Here is a 16,883-nt window from a genome sequence, read left to right as displayed (position 1 = left end):
TTAAGATCAGAAACAAGACAAGATTGTCCAATCTCACCATATTCAACACAGTACTGAAAGTCCTAGCCATATCAATCAGACAAGAAAAAGAAATAAAAGGTATCGAAATTAGAAAGGAAGAAGTAAAACTGTCATTATTTGCAGATGACATAATACTATAGAGAGAGAAGTCTAGAGTCCACCGAAAAATTAAGAAAAATGCCACTTACAATTACATCAAAAAAATAAAATACTTAGGAATAAATTTAACCAAGTAAAAGACCTATACTTGGAAAACTGTAAGACATATTAAAGAAATAAATTAAAGATACAAATAAATGGAAAAATATCCTATGCTAATGGATAGGAAGAATTTACATCATTAAAATATACATACTGCCCTGGCCAGTTTGGCTCAGTTGGTTGAGTATCATCCCATGCACCGAAAGGTCACCAGTTCAATTCCCAGTCAAGGCACATGCCTGGGTTTCAGGCTCTATCCCCAGTGCGGGGCGTGCAGGAGGTGGCTGATCAATGACTCTCTCTCATCATTGATGTTTCTCCCTCTCCCTCTCCCTTTCTCTGAAATCAATAAAAAATAATAAAACATATTTAAAGTAAAAAAACCTTTTTTTGTAAACAGACACATTTATCAATAGAACAAATAGCCCAGAAAAAAACCCAGGCCTATATCGTCAATTAATCTATGACAAAGGAGGCAAGAATATACAACTGGGTAAAAACAGTCTATTCAATAAATGGTGTTGGGAAAATTGGACAGACACATGCAAAAAGAAAAAAACTAGACCACCATCTTAACACCATACACAAAATAAACTCGAAATTGATTAAATACTTAAATGTAAGAACCAACACCATAAAACCCCTTGGAGAAAACATAAGTAGTAGATTTTTTACATCACTCTTAGTAATATTTTTTTGTATATGTCTCCTTGGGCAGGGAAAACAAAGGAAAAATAAAATGGAACTACATCAAACTAAAAAGGTTTTGCACAGTGGAGGAATCCGTCAACAAAACAAAAAGACAACCTACTAAATGGGAGAAGGTATTTGCCAACAATACATCTGATGATGGGTTAATATCCAAAATACATAAAAAACTCATACAACGTAACACCAAAAAAACAATCTGATTCAAAAATGGGCGGAGGACCTGAATACACATTTCTCCAAAGAGAACATGCAAATGGCCAACAGATACATGAAAAGGTGCTCAACATCACTACTCATCAGGAAATGCAAATTAAAATCAAAATGAGATATCACCTCACACCTGTCAGAATGGTCATCATCAAGAAATCAAAATGTTGGCAAGGATATGGAGAAAAGGAAACCCTCATGTACTGTCGGTGGGATTATGAATGGGTGCAGCTACTATGGAAAAATAATACTGCGTGAGGTTCCTCAAAAAATTTTATAAAGAACTATCATATGATCCAGAAATTCCACTTCTGGATATTTATCCAATGAAATCCAAAATACCAATTGAAGCATTATTTACAATAGCCAATATATGGAAGCAACCAGGGTTCATCAACAGATCAATGGATAAAGATGTGGTACATTATATATGGTACATACAATTGGACAGACATTACTCAGCCATAAGAAATAATGAAATTTTGCCATTTGTGACAATATGAATGTACCTAGAAGGTATTATGCTAAATGAAGTAAGTCAGAGAAAGATAAATACCATATGATTTCACTTATATGTGGAATCTAAGGAACAAAATAAACAAACAAGACCAAAAATTCATAGATATAGAGAACTGATGGTCGCCAAAAGGGAGGGGGATTGAGAGGATGAGAGAAAAAGGTGAAGGGACTATGCAGTACAAATTGGCAGTTATAAAAATAGTCAAGGGAATGTAAAGTACAGCATAGAGAATATAGTCAATAATATTGTAATAACTATGTCAGATGGTTATTGGACTTATTGGGGTGATCATTTCACAAGTTATATAAATGTCTAATCATTATGCTGTACACCTGAAACTAATATAATATTTTATATGTAAACTGTAATTGAAAACTAAAATAATGTTTAAAATTTTAAAGCTGGGCCAGTGTGGATCAGTGATTGAGTGTAAACCCATGAACCAGGAGATCATGGTTCGATTCCCAGTCAGGGCACAGGCATATCCCCAGGCTGTAGGCTCAATGCCCAGTAGGGGGGATACAGGAGGCAGCCAATCCATGATTCTCTCATCATTGATGTTTCTCTCTCTCTCTCCCTCTCTCTCCCTCTCTCTGAAATCAATTTTTTTAAAAAACATATGTTTTTTTAAAAAGACAAAAACCTTGCCCGGCCGGGCATAGCTCAGTGGTTGAGCGTCGACCTAGGATCCAGGCAATCAGGGTTCGATTCCTGGTCAGGGCACATACCCGGGTTGTGGGCTCGATGAATGACTCTCTCATCATTGATGTTTCTGTCTCTCTCTCTCTCCCTCTCCTTTCCTCTCTCGGAAATCAATAAAGATATATTTAAAAATAAATAAATAAATAAATAAATAAATAAATAAATAAATAAAAAGACAAAAACCTTAAAAAAATTTTATTATAAAAATAAACAAATATATTAGGAAAGATGAGTTTTATCCCAATTTTCTCTTGATCAGTAATTATCTCATTATAAATATTTAAATCTTACAACATCAAAATTATGTAAATTTGGACTCCAGTAACCTAGGTAACCCAGGAGAAATAACTGATGAGCAAAAATTAGCTATTAAGAATAATATATACGGAGTTTGATACATAATGAAAAAAGTATGGAACTTAAATGGTGGATTTAATACACACGTTTTTTAACTCTTTTCCAAAACACTGCTAAGCAATTGTAAAGAATTTTTTTTAAAGCATTAATTTTCAAGAAAAAGAGAACAGAACAAAAGACAACAGCAACATAATTTTGGACGAGTAGTCATCTAGTAGTCAGACTAGTGAAAGCTGAATTCCTAAGCCAGCAGTGAAGAAAGCCAAGAAGTAACCCAAATTATACCATGGAACCACCAGGACCAAAAAAAGATTCAGGACTTGGCAGCAGCGCCAGGTAACTCTGGAAGTGGTGGTGAGGGTAAAGCTAAAAACAGGAGGACTGGTTGGAAATCTATTTAAGAAGAAGTTCAACTCCCCCATCCTCTCTCCCTGACCCTCCTCTGCTCTAGAGAGAGTAAAATAAAGCATCCCTAAACTGGAGGACAAGGAGCACAGTTATCAGAAAGTACCATACTGAAAACAGGGAGACTAAATGAAAATTTACATATTGAACAGAACCTGAACCTACCTCTGAACAACCCAGTTCTCTTCCATCAACAGACTTCTAGAACAATGACAGCCAATAGATAGGAGGTTAGACATGGCCCAAAAATGGCCCAGCAGATCACAGTACAGTGAATCCCAGAAACAGCAAGCACCAAGCCACCAGTTCAGAACTTCTAATCAGTTTTCAGGTATTTTACTCTTAAAACAATCAAGGATTAGCAGCTACTTGAAGAAAGCTTCTAATTTGAAAGTCAAACGTCAAAACTAACAAAACTAACTAAAGTCTATTTGAAGAAATAGTGACTATTCCAGAGAAAAGAAAAACCTATTTTTTCAAAAAACCTATTATTGCCCAACCAAACGTGGCTCAGTGGTTGAGCATCGACCTAGGATCCAGGAAATCACAGTTCAATTCCCGGTCAGGGCACATGCCTGGGTTGCGAGCTCGAACCCCAGTCGGGGCATGCAGGAGGCAGTCGATCCATGATTCTCTCATCACTGATGTTTCTATCTCTCTCTTCCTCTCCCTTCCTCTCTCTGAAATCAATAAAGACATATTTAAAACAACAAAACAAAACAAAAACCACCTATTAATACTTTAGGGAGATATGAATAATATACCCATAAAACTAGACAAAATGCCATAAAAAAAAAAAAAGAACACTCAAGAGGAAAAAAATAAGGTTTCAAAATTAAAAACCCAAGAGTAGAAATCAGTAACTCAGAGAAAGGTTAAAAGATGGCTGAACCCAGTAATCACACTCCTAGGCATATACAAGAGCAATAAAAATATACATCCATACAAAAACTTGAACACAAATGTACACAGCAGCATTATTCACAATAGCCTAAAAGGGGAAACAACCCAAATGTCCACAAACTGATGAATAGATTAATAAGATGTGGTATATACATACAAGGTAGTATTATTCGGAATAAAGTTCTAATACATACCACAACATGAATGAACCATGAAAAAAATTATGCTAAATGAAATATACCAATCACAAAAGACTATGTATTATATAATTCCACTTATACATGTGGAAATGTCCAGAACAGGGAAATCTACAGAGACACCAAGTAGATTAGTAGTTGACGAGGAGTGGGGGAAATGGAAGTGACTACTAATGTGCACGGGGCCTCTTGGGGGGCAGAGAGAGGAATGAAAATGTTCTAAAAGTAGACAGTGGTGAATAACTGTACAACTTTGTGAATATACCAAAAGCCACTGGATGTACACTTTAAAAAGGTAAAAAATATGGTACATGAATTACATCTCAATAAAATTGTCTAAAAAAATAAAAGGAAAATTGAGGAAACCACCCAGAAAGCTGAACAGAGATAGATGGAAGGCAGGAGAAAAAATAAGGGGTGGGGAGGATTAAATAATTAAATGTCCCAGAACTGAAGGACCTGAGTTTCTATATTTAGATCTATGCCAAGAGTCTGGAAATTTCAGAACACTTGCAGACAAAGAGAAAATCCTACAAGATTCCAGTAAGGAAAATAAGACCTCACACATTAAAGATCAGAATCAGACCGGCTGCTTCTCAACAGCAACACGGGAAATTTGAAGACTGCAGCAATGCATTCAAAAAGTTTAAAGGAGCCCGGCTTGTGTGGCTCAGTGGTTGAGCATCGACCTATGAACCAGGAGGTCACAGTTCAATTCCCGGTCAGGGCACATGCCCGGGTTGTGGGCTCAATTCCCAGTAGAGGGCATGCAGGAGGCAGCTGACTGAGGATTCTCTCTCATCATTTATGTTTCTCTCTCTCTCTCCCATTCCATTCTTCTCTCTGAAATCAATAAAAACATTAAAAATAAAAGTTTAAAGGCGCCATAGCCAGCATTGCTCAGTAGTTAGAGCATCAGCCCAAGCACCAAAGGATCATGGGTTTGATTCCCAGTCAAGGGCACATACATGTGTTGCAGGTTTGATCCTCAGCGCCGGTCACGGTGCGTGCAGGAGGCAACCAATCGATGTGTCTCTCTCACTTCGACGTGCTTTTCTCTCTCTCTCTCTTTCTCTCTCTCTCCCCCCTCTCCCTCCCTCTCTTCCACTCTCTCTAAAAATAAATGGAAAAAATATCTTCCGGTGAGGATTATTAAAAAGAGGTTTAAAGGAAAATTATTTCCAACCTAGAAGTCTATACTCCTATAAACTATGAATCAAGTATGAGAGTAGAGCATGCTACTAAAGAATGTCCTCCACCAAAATGAGGGATAAACCATGCAAAAAGACACGGAGCCCAAGATGAATCCAACACAAAGACAGGTAAGGACAATCTCCAAAGACAACAGTGAAAGGGAGGTGACAGTTATGCACCAGTCACAGAAGGCAACAATACAGATTAGAAGTCAGGAAATTCTAAAAGGTTTCTCCAAAAAGACAAAGTTTGAGGCCCCTGAACATCTTAAAAGGAAATTTTGACAATTAGTGTAAAGTCTAGGGTTAACTTAGTGAGTTCATAGAAGTCTAGACAAATATAAAAAGATAATTATCAATTCCAGAGAAAACAAGAAATTATGCAAACATGGAAAAATAATCATAATATTCCACAGGCACTGCTGTGAATAGTGTTTATAAAAATGGTATTCATAATAATGTAAACTCAATAATGACTTAAACAAAATTATGGCCCTAGCCAGTATGTCTCAGTGGTTAGAGCATCAGCCTACGGGCTGAAGGGTCCTGTGATCAGTCCCAGCCAAGGGCATGCACCTAATTGCAGGCTCGATCCCCAGCCCAGGTAGGGGTGTGTGTGGCCTTGTTCTTAACCACTCCACCACCAAATCACTTCTAATGATTTACACTGAATGGAATTTTCAACAAAACGAACAAATTTTAAAACTCCAGAAAGCAATTCAATTTCTTTCTTCCTACTGTCTGCCTCTTCCTCACAAAATTTATAGTGTATTACTAATCATTTTTAAATATAAACTTTCATTACAACACCTGTAAACTGAAAGGCATGAAAGAAGTTCTCCCAATAACACTAAAATAATTCCCCTATTTAAGATCTGACAAGAACAGGCATTTAGATCGACTATATAATATAGTCATTTAGATTTAGTTAAAGACCTTCATTTCACTTTGAATAAAACTTAAATTTTTTAAAAAATATTTAAATGTAAAATTATACAAATGAGACATTAGTTTTCCTTTTAGAAGAAAACTAATGTCTCATTTGAAAACTAAAAACCATCCTCATTACCTCAGCAAAGAAATAATTAAATTATAGTACATCCACTCAGAAATATTACACAAGTTTTGAAAGGCTAATATGAAAATGAGGTAACATTAAGAAATCATTATGACACAGTGTTACTGGAAAAAGATTAAAGATGTATGTTTACTATAAACAACTTCAGTTTTTAAAATGTAGGCATGATGTGGCTCGGTTGGAGTGTCATCCCATGCACCAAAGGGTGGCAGGTTCAATTCCCTGTCAGGGTGCATGTGGCAGGCAGCCAACTGATGTTTCTCACATTGATGTTTCTCTCTTTCTCTCTCTCTGAAATCAATTTTTTAAAAATCACACAAAACAAAACAAAAACATAGGCATGTAGAAAAATAAAAATGACTAGTAGTTGCATTAAGGTAGAAAAATTATTATTGCCCCCTTTTAGTTTTGCAGTAACATTTTCAAAACGTTTAAAGACACAGTACAAAATTTAACAAAAAAAGTACACCAAGATGTTAGGTGACTCTGGAAATGTTCTAAAACTAGAACATTGTGATGACAGTTACACAACTCTATAACTAAAACATCACTAAATGCCGCGTCCTCTCCCAACCATGTCGTCTGACAAGATCCGGACGTGGAGAGGAAGCTTCAAGGAAGGCGTCTTCTGAGGAGAGGACGTGGCATGTGGGTGCGAGTAATTGGCTTAATGGGAATATCCCTTCTCCTCCTTGGAGGGGGATTTTGGGTTGTAAAATCAATAACTAACCTGGGAATGGTAAAAAATGTTCTCACTTCTGAAGAAATCCCGATTTCCCCAAATCCAGTCACTACCACATGTGCCGGATGCTTTAACGAATTATTAGAAGTAGCTAGGAAAACTCCCCCTGGCGCCCCCAATAAGGAATTCATGGAGGAACTAGAGAAAGCTGAGCTCATGCAGCCGCCTATACTCAAGTGCCTCCGCCTATGAATGCAAAATTAGTCGAGGACAGGAAAAAGGCCATCTCCCCTTGCCTACTGCACAAGGACCACCCTGGGTAGCATATAGAATAAATGGCAGATTGTGGCATCCCCCTAAAAGGGGCTAACAGTATGAAAAGGCTACCAGACCCTCCTCTGCCTTAGACAGGTGCTTACAATGAGAACAGTATCAGAATAGTTAATGTAAATGGAAGGCATGTTCAGTATGAAAACTTGCCCTTCATGAAACACTTGGCAAGGCAGCGGCCACGCTGGTGCTTGCTCCCAAAGAAACAAAAGAAAAGCATTCTTAAGCAGTTAATCAATAGCTATGGCAAAAGGCACTCTTTTCCTAGAAGAAAACGGCAAGAAGAATACAATAGCTTAAGAATAGGTCCATAGTTAAAATATAACCATAAGAAGTAGTAAACACAGGCAAATATTATATAAAATTTCTGTCTCACAAACTAATATATTACTGCTGCAAACAAAGCCACATCTATCACTCTATAGGTCACTGATTTTTCCTTTCTCCTCTATTCTAAAAAATAAAAGTCAAAATTGCTCCGTTCTGATGAAATCGAAACTTGTATTGTTTAACCTGTGAATAATATTTCTTGCTTGCTAACTGAAAAAATGTAATCATAGCCAAAAAAGAAAGTATAAAAGATTATGTTGATTCTCAATAAAGTGGAACAGTGTCACACCACCTCCCAGTCGTGTAGTCTGCTGCCTCCCAGCACCGACGCCTTGCCCATCTTCGGCACCCCTGACTCCCGCTGCGGCTGGACCGCGGCAACTAAACTATACACTTAAAATGGGTAAGTCTTATGGCTTATAAATTATACCTCAATAAAGTTATTTTTTTTTTTAAATGTTAGGAGAAAAAAATCTTTCCACAATACTCACATGAGAAAACTCAGGCTGGGATGGGATAGGAAGTGACCCAGGAGTGAAGACTGGTGTGCTCTGAGATACAGGTGTTGAGGCTTGTGGTGATATAGTGGGCTCAGGTGGAACAGGGAGGTTTTCTATCTCCACTGGATCATCATCATTACGTTTCTTCTGAAAAGACTCTCTTCCTTCTTCAGATAACATTGACATGTCCATTGGCTCATCTAGTTTAACACAGGGAAAACAAATTTAGAAATAAGCACTCAATACTACTCATGTTCCAAAACCTCTAATAAAAATTACATTATAGAAATTTCCATTCCTAAAAAAACACTGACTTAATTTTCAGTAAAGCTGACAGATTAATAGACTGGGCCCTAGAAATCCAATAACACTTTCTTCCCTATGCTCCCAAAATAGTCAGTTACAGATTAAAATGGGGTTCATCTGGGGATAACCACCCATCCACATGAAATGTTAAAACTTGGCTCCTCTGAGCCTCTTCCCTGATTATAATTCAATTTTGCACATTCTGCATAGGATGTGAAAGCCCAGATTAATGGCATCTAATTTAACCATCACATACTCTGCCACAGGCCTTGCAAGGCAATGAACTTATTCACTACTCTAAATATTTACATACTTATGAACTCATTATATTTGCATTAATAACTGCTAAGTGCAGAAAGATGGGTGCCAGGACAAATACAAAAGAAGAAACAAAATCTACCAATGCCAATCAGCACTGATATATCAAAAAACTAAGTACAAGACACTAATACTGAGACAAATTGCTTAGAAGGGAAACGCACAAAACCGTTTTCCCATTGTATACTAGCCACCTGCAGGCCATCAGGATCTTCCTCAGAACCAGCCTAGCTACCTAGGCTTTTCACCCTTTTCACCCCTTCTTACAATTTGTCTCCAAAGAGGCTTCTTCCAGACCAGTGATTTTCAACCAGTGTGCTGCAAAAATTGTTTAAACATAAAATACCTGATTATTTAGTCAGGGCCACTGACCTCTTTTCACTTAGAGGGTCAAATAAAAAAAAAATGACAACGGCCAACACAACAACAGCATCCAGTGTGAATGCCCTGTCTTGAACCATAAATATATAGGTCACAGAGTTGCATCTTATTGATCACGTTGCGCAGTAAGGTTGCATCTGATTGGTTAATTCCTGGTACCAGAAATCCATACATACAAATATATGCACCTAATTTTTTAAAAGTCACTTTGGAGCCCGGCCGGGCGTGGCTCAGCGGTTGAGCGTTGACCTAGGATTCAGGTGATTGGGGTTCGATTCCCGGTCAGCGCATATGCTCATGTTGTGGGCTGCAGCAGATCAATGACTCTCTCATCACTGATGTTTCTATCTACCTCTCTCCCTCTCCTTTCCTCTCTCTGAAATCAATAAAGATATATTAAAAAAAAAAAAAAGTCACTTTGGAGCAAAAAGGGTAGGAAATTCTTATTATTTTTGTAAGTCAATGAAAGTTGTACCTATTTTTTCGTCAGATTGGCAAAAAATATATATTTTGGTGTGCCACAGAATTTTAGTAATTAATTTATGTGTGCCATGAGAAAAAGAAGTTGAAAATCACTGCTCTACACCACTCTCACAAACTACCTCTGCCACTGAGTTTTTTCCTATCTATCTACTTTCATGTTATCAGCTACCCCCAACCCCAATACCTATCCCTTGCTGTTTACTTGGCCTCAGCCTCACCTTCCAGTCTAATGCTAGGCTCTGTCAGGATCTGGTGCTGTCCTCCTTTATTACACTACCACCGTGTTAAATATTCTCATTATACTTTTTGATTTTTCTCACCATGACAAAGCATTTATTAAGGGCCTGCTATTCTAAGCACTACATATAAAAAGGCGTTAGGCTAATAATCTTAGACAGCAAAAACCAAAATTACAAAAAGGATACATAGTCCTACAGTTATGCATGAATATTAACCAAATACATTAAATCTAAAATACAACTGACAAGGGAAAATACAATATGTTACATGAAAACCAAAGAACTCTGAATCATATACATAACGTTCCCAAATGTACAGAGATACTTCTTTACATTTATGCATAGAAAATACTCTGTAAGAAAATATATCCAAATACTAATTATAGTTATAGCTGAGTTGTGGTATCACAGGTGATTTTTTATTTTCTTCCCATTACTTTCCTACATGCTTTCCAAACTTTCTACAATGAGTACAGGCATACTTCATTTTATTGCAGTTCGCTTTATTGTGTTTCACAGATGCTGCATTTTTTACAAATTGAAGGCAGACCTTCCACCAGCAAAAAGATTACAACTCACTTTACTATGATACTTTACTGCAGCCCTCACTTTACTATGGTGGTCTGGAAGTGAACCTGCAACACCTCTGAAGTATGCCTGTATTAATTATGTTTACAATCAGGGAGAAGGCATTTTTAACATAATTATTTTTGTATGTTCACACTACAGATAAAAGAAATGGTTCTATATATAAACCAAACATAACCTGCATTAACAGTTTTTGTAGAACAGATTCACTTTTATTTTTTACTGAAGATGTTACTTATCATGTTAAACCTACAACTGATTTCAAGAGAAAACAGCCAGACACAAACTTTGTGGCAGAAGAAAGTCTAAGATTAAAATTTGTAATGGATAAATTACACTTCAAAAACAGTTAAATATATTTCTATATTTATATCATTTAAGAGCAGAAACAACAGGATACCATAGGAGGCATATACCAAATAGCTGTGGAGGCAGCTGCCTGAGTTCAAATCCTGCCTCTATGACTTATTGTGAGCTCTCTCTGTGCCTCCATTTCCTCATCTATAAGAGGATAAAAGTAACACCTACTCCTTAGGATTGTTGTAAAGATTCAATGACAAAAACCAAAGAGAAGCACCTACAACCAAAAAGAAGAACATAAAATAGTGCCCATCATACATTATGTATTCAATAAAAATTAGCTTTTATACCACTATTGGTATGAAAAGGAGAAAACCATGAAATTTATTGGAAAAGGTTTTGTAGGAATTTAGAAATATCTTAAATGACTGGATAGGAGAGTAGGATTAGGCAAAAGAGGTTTAGATAATGAGATAAATTAAGTAAAAAGAAAAATTTTCTTGTGAATAAAGAAACTGAAATCACTAGATCCTCAAAGGAGAAAGTGAATGAAGTCAAAATTTCTACTACCTGCTCCTAGCCACTCTTTGAGAAAAATGTCTTTGACAATAGCAAAAATAACTATAAAGAACAAAAAACACAATTTTTGGTTCCCTCTCACCAATAACATATGAACATGTTGCTGGAAACTACTGGCCATTAGTAATAAACCCAGTTCTTCACTATACTAATTCATTTGAGTTTAACTTTAAAAATCTAAAAATTTTCCCTTAAGGGTCTTTTTAAAAATTAAGTTAACACAGAATTTTCAAAAGAATCAGTGCTTGAAGAGCTAAGAACTGAGGAGAGCACTTTACACTAGGCGACATCCCTAAAGGTAAGACAGACAAGTCCTACTGAATAGTTTAGGTCACAGTGTTCTAACATGTAAAGAAACAGTAGACTGTACTTTGCAAGGCAGAAGTGCTGCTCGTCTTCTAGTCTGAGATCAACAGACAGATCAAGAGAGCTCACCTTTGCTTCCTTCTTGCTCTGTGGGACTGCTAGGAACGATAAATGGGGTAGATCGGAAAGCATCAGGGGAAGGAGCAACAAGATCTGAAGAATTCCTTTATACAAAGAGAAAACCATGGGTTATTTTTAACCACAGCCACAGTTTTGCATTTGTTTATTATTATTTAAATATATCTTTATTGATTTCAGAGAGAAGAAGTGAGAGGGAGAGAGAGGGAGAGAAACATCAATGATGAGAGAGTCATCATTGATCAGCTACTGCACGCCCCCGACTAGGGATCGAGCCTGCAACCCAGGCATGTGCCCTGACCGGGAATCGAACCTCGATCTCCTAGATCCTAGACTGATGCTCAACCACTGAGCCACACCCAGCAGGACCGTGCATATTCTTTTTTAAAAGTACAAACTTCTTTGCCCTAACATAGAGATAAAGAAATCCAACTACTGTCAACTCTAGGATAACCTATTCTCCACCCCTGTTAAATGGGAAGAACTGCTAGTCAAATGGAAGAGCAGAATGCTTGTTTTGGATGTATAACAGTCTCTAAGTAACCAGGGGGCAATTTCTTCCCTAGTGACACCTTTGAGCTACTATTATAAAATTTCCAAATGGGAAAGCAGATCTACCTACCTTCAATAGTTCTACTAAGTTCTTACCCCCAAAATTCTAAAGCCTGGAGTTTACCTTTTGGTTTCAAAAAGAATGCTGAACTAATGGACAACTTTAGCTCTTTCAACCCTAGTCTAAGACCCTCAGGCATATGTTCCTCTGGCAGAGCTCCTTTAGGCTTACTTACGTGGAAAGGCTCTCCTGAACAAGGGACCTCTGACCAGACAGCTGCAGGAGATGCAGAGTGGTGGCAGGTGTGGAAGCCAGAGTACACCCCCCTTCTTCCCTTGAAGGAGTAGAGCAACCATCAGAAGCTATTGAAAAAAAAAAAAAACTAGTTGCATTTACTTCTTAAACTGACATTACTGAGTTGTGTAAAAAAAAAAAAAAATTCAACACTGTACTGCAAAAAGAGTAATATACATGTTTCCAACCATACTCCAAGAGGACAGAAACTGTTTTCAAATTGTAGTACAATTAAGGGAATTCAATGCTAACACAAATCTTGAGTGATCATTAAAAGCATCCCCTCCCCACTAAATTATGGGTTTCTTTAACAAAGAATTGACAAAAAGAATTCCTTAGTCCTTTCTGTCATGACTGAAGCTTGAAAAGGCCAGAATCCTGATATCTCTGCTTGACTGCTCTTCTTTCTTGTGAAGCTTCTATTATAAAACAGCAAGCGAGACTTTTATTTCAAAGTCTACCTACGGTGAAGTAAGCTCATGTCATAATATGGAGATGGGAGATATCAAAATAATACATATGACACCCAATAACATAAATGCAGCAATTTTCATGATTAGAACCTGGGCCTCCTCAGGAGACAGAAAATACTAACATGTTAGTAAAAGGATATATGAACAGTCAGTACTGATTTAACTATGAGGAGTCTCCTGTTGGTCCCTTCTTAGCAATAGATGGGAGTATCAGCTATATTAATACCAAGTATAAAGGAATTTCTTAAATACAACCTTACAGTTTTAGTGAGAGATCAAAAAAGTTTCCTTAGTGACCCTTGGAATGCCTTGCACATATTCACAGCATAGTAAAATATAACCCTCACTTCTTCCCTCCTTACAACCAACACATTACAGCAGGTCCTCCAATAATGTCATCTCATTCAACATCATTTTGTTATAACGCTGATGAGATGTCATATGAACTTAACTCATATCAATTAGCCTACGATAAAACTGGTTTTGTTATACATTGTTTCGCTCAAAATCACAGAACCTATCGACAATATTGAGGATTTAATTATATTTTGCTAGTTATTACTGAAGCTTTCTGGCTCTGTGAGGTTACAGAATGGGAGGCTGGTGGGGGGGTTAACAAAATGTGGAACAAATATCACTCTTGTCTTCTAAGTTTTATGTTCTTTCTGCTAGACCATTACTTCCTATCTGTGGTAGATGAACAAACAAACAGATAAGTACACTGCTAACTAGGTGAATATGAAAAACTTATACTTAATTATATTAAAGATTTGGAGACTTACGATAACAGAAGTAGCTACTCTGTCCATAATTATTAAATTTACTATATTAGCTATTACTCCTTAATATCTCCATTTCCAAAAGAGAGAGAAAATTATGTTAAAATGTTAAATAGCAATCATTCTCAAAAAGCCCTTCTCATTAATCAGCTAGAAGCATTATTTTCCTTCCATATCACAAACAAGTCTGTATACCTATAAAGTGCCTTCTAACTTAAACAGCAGCCTCAAAACAGAAATAAAAAGTTTGTATCTTTGGAGAAGCAGCAGCTATACAGCAACTAATTACTCTTTGTACCTGTTTTATTGCTCTGGTCAAACAAGTCTTCCTGAGTTGACAAAACTTCAGGCTCTGGTGACTTCTGAATATGCAGTCCACCTTCCAGAAGTTCTTGAGCAGGTATTTGTTCTTTTGTTTCCACAGCAGTAAGAGATACTTTGGGACTAGGAGACATGTCCTCTGACCTAGGAGATTCATATCACGAGCAGAAAAAGTTGCTATGTTCAAATGTTTTCATCTTTGAGCTAAGAAACTTTCCTTATTTTGTCTGTTTTCCTTTAATAATTTCAAAAATTCCAGTAGCTCTAATCTATATAACTACCTAGTGAAAATTAAGTAAGATACTATTTGATGATACAAAGCCCTCAGCCCATTTCAAGACCTTTCTCAGCCTCTCACACAGCAATACCTCCTTTCAACCCTGCTCACTGCTATGCTACATGAGATTACTGATGAGCACTTTAGGTATTTTTGTTACATATGCTATTATCTATACGTGCATGAAAGATTCTGATCTAGACCACAACAATGCCAGTTCTACCAATGATCTTCCAAGGAAAGGGCCTGGATGTGAATTATCCTCTGAACTAATGCTACACACAGTATCTTCTGCTGACCTTTTCCATTTGATCTACTCAATCTAAGCCCCAAACCAAGACTCCACACCAGTACTATTCACACACATAAGACACTCATTGCTGATCCCTTTCCAGAGACTTACAAGATTTACCTACTTACTCTACCATTCCCCAAAGTAAACAGGATAGCAAAATTAGCTAGAGTGTAACTTCCTAAAGAAAAGCCTAAAAAGTCCAGTCCAGTTAAGCTGAGTGTTTTGCATTAGAAAGTCAACTTCTCTTGATATTCAATTTTATTCAGGACCCAAGGATCCCATTTCCCACTATTTGTATAGAAGAAAGTAACAATACTGAATGTTTAGTCATCCCTGTCCCAAATTGGAAGCATTCCACTTTTCCCTGCCATATCCAAACCTGAGCTGTTGACCAGAGGTCATGCTGTTTTGGAGACAACAATAACATGATACAGACAGAACAGAGACATACTGCCCAATTCCTACCAAGTTAAGAGTGTAAAGGACTTAGAAAAAGAGTATCTCCCTGCATTTATATCATAAACTACCAAATGCAGGATACTTGAGGACCCAAAGCAATATGGGTGCTCCTCAAGTACAGAAACAGTAGACTTGAAAATATAATATTCGTGTGACTCCTCATAACACCAGAGAGCCTAAAATACCTCCTACAGAGAGACAGTGCCTCTGTAGACAAAGATCAGAAAGTAGTAGCAGCCAAAGATTAAGGAGTCATGCTTATAGTTACAGTAGCAATAAAATGGTTTTGTAATATGCCTAAAGATAAGGACACAAAGAGAATTCATGAATAATCAATGTTTCTACTGGACCAGAAATATGCTCATTCCAGGGGTGAGGGAGGGCATGGGGATGGAAATCAATTTCTGAAAATGTTCCCTCCTGGCCAAGTGAAATGAGTATAACCCTACAGCAGAAACCCAAAAATACTTTCTAGAAAGAACATGGGTTACCTTGCAGTTGCTGAATTTTGCTCTTCCACCACATGTATGTCCTTACTGGGATGTGCTACCACAGGGACATCCTTGCTGGGCTGTTCTGCCATGGAGATATCTTCATTGGACTGTTCTTCACGCTTAATTGCTTGAAGTTTTAGAATAAGACAGAAATGAGATATTTGACTTTTCAAAGTACTAGAAGCAGTCCCAAATGCTTTTTAAAGGTAATAATTTTAATGGAAAGAAATTCAATTTGAAAATACATATATTTTTCAAAAAAGGAAAAAAACCCAATAACCCACTTATAAAAAACATTAATCTGCAAGCTATCAACTAACAAGTACTTGCCAGACAACTCTGCAACCTTACTATATTAACATAGATTATATTCATTTAGATAGCTATAAAATGTTACCAAGGAAAGAATAGCTCTAGCACAGGACAAAAATGCTTATAAACAACTCTGAATGCCAGAAAACATGTTTCATACCAATATTAGCATCCACATCAGATAGCCTAGTACAACCAGAGTTGGTGGTTACTGATTGTAGAGGCTCTTTGTCTACTTCATATGGCATAGTATTTTCCTCAACATCCTGGCTCTGGGAGAGTTCCAGGACCCCAAAGCCCAGCTGTGATGAGGCAGGATCTAGGAACACAACCCAAAGAAATTAGGTATCCTACAATATTATGCACTGGGCAAGGTACTGTCCCTTAGCAAAAGCAGGTCATGTTTTATCTTTCAAATCAAAGCCCTGCCCCCCTCAAATTTTTCAAAATAAAATTAAGAATAAAAGCACTAAAATTGAAGGGGAAAAATGTGTAATGAAGCAAAAAAAGTACATACTATAAAACCTTATGAGCACCTAATATTGGTAGACTATGTCTACTTTCTGAAGATACACATAAACCATACCCACACACTCAACAATTCAATGTACTTCCAACCCCACCAAGCATACATTCCCAAAATATCTGATT

The 16,883-nt window shown here is 37.0% G+C and overlaps 1 protein-coding gene across 5 annotated transcripts in view; it reads right to left on the bottom strand.

Annotated features, from left to right (window-relative positions):
• TP53BP1 (tumor protein p53 binding protein 1) overlaps positions 1 to 16,883 on the bottom strand; it is a 94,625-nt gene that overhangs the window by 52,018 nt on the left and 25,724 nt on the right. For all 5 annotated transcript variants that reach the window (XM_087821855.1, XM_016211600.2, XM_016211592.2 and 2 more), the window contains 6 exons: positions 16,393 to 16,551; positions 15,918 to 16,047; positions 14,373 to 14,539; positions 12,764 to 12,890; positions 11,967 to 12,061; positions 8,329 to 8,537 (listed from right to left, as the gene is read on the bottom strand). In XM_087821855.1, coding sequence (XP_087677981.1) covers positions 8,329 to 8,537; positions 11,967 to 12,061; positions 12,764 to 12,890; positions 14,373 to 14,539; positions 15,918 to 16,047; positions 16,393 to 16,551 — 887 coding nt within the window. The remainder of the gene's footprint in view (positions 1 to 8,328; positions 8,538 to 11,966; positions 12,062 to 12,763; positions 12,891 to 14,372; positions 14,540 to 15,917; positions 16,048 to 16,392; positions 16,552 to 16,883) is intronic.

The sequence above is a fragment of the Miniopterus natalensis genome, chromosome 1, assembly GCF_054644295.1.
Source record: "Miniopterus natalensis isolate mMinNat1 chromosome 1, mMinNat1.hap1, whole genome shotgun sequence".
Taxonomy (NCBI): domain Eukaryota; kingdom Metazoa; phylum Chordata; class Mammalia; order Chiroptera; family Miniopteridae; genus Miniopterus; species Miniopterus natalensis.
Note: the sequence above shows the minus strand (reverse complement) of the source record. Positions and strands in the feature narration are given on the sequence as shown.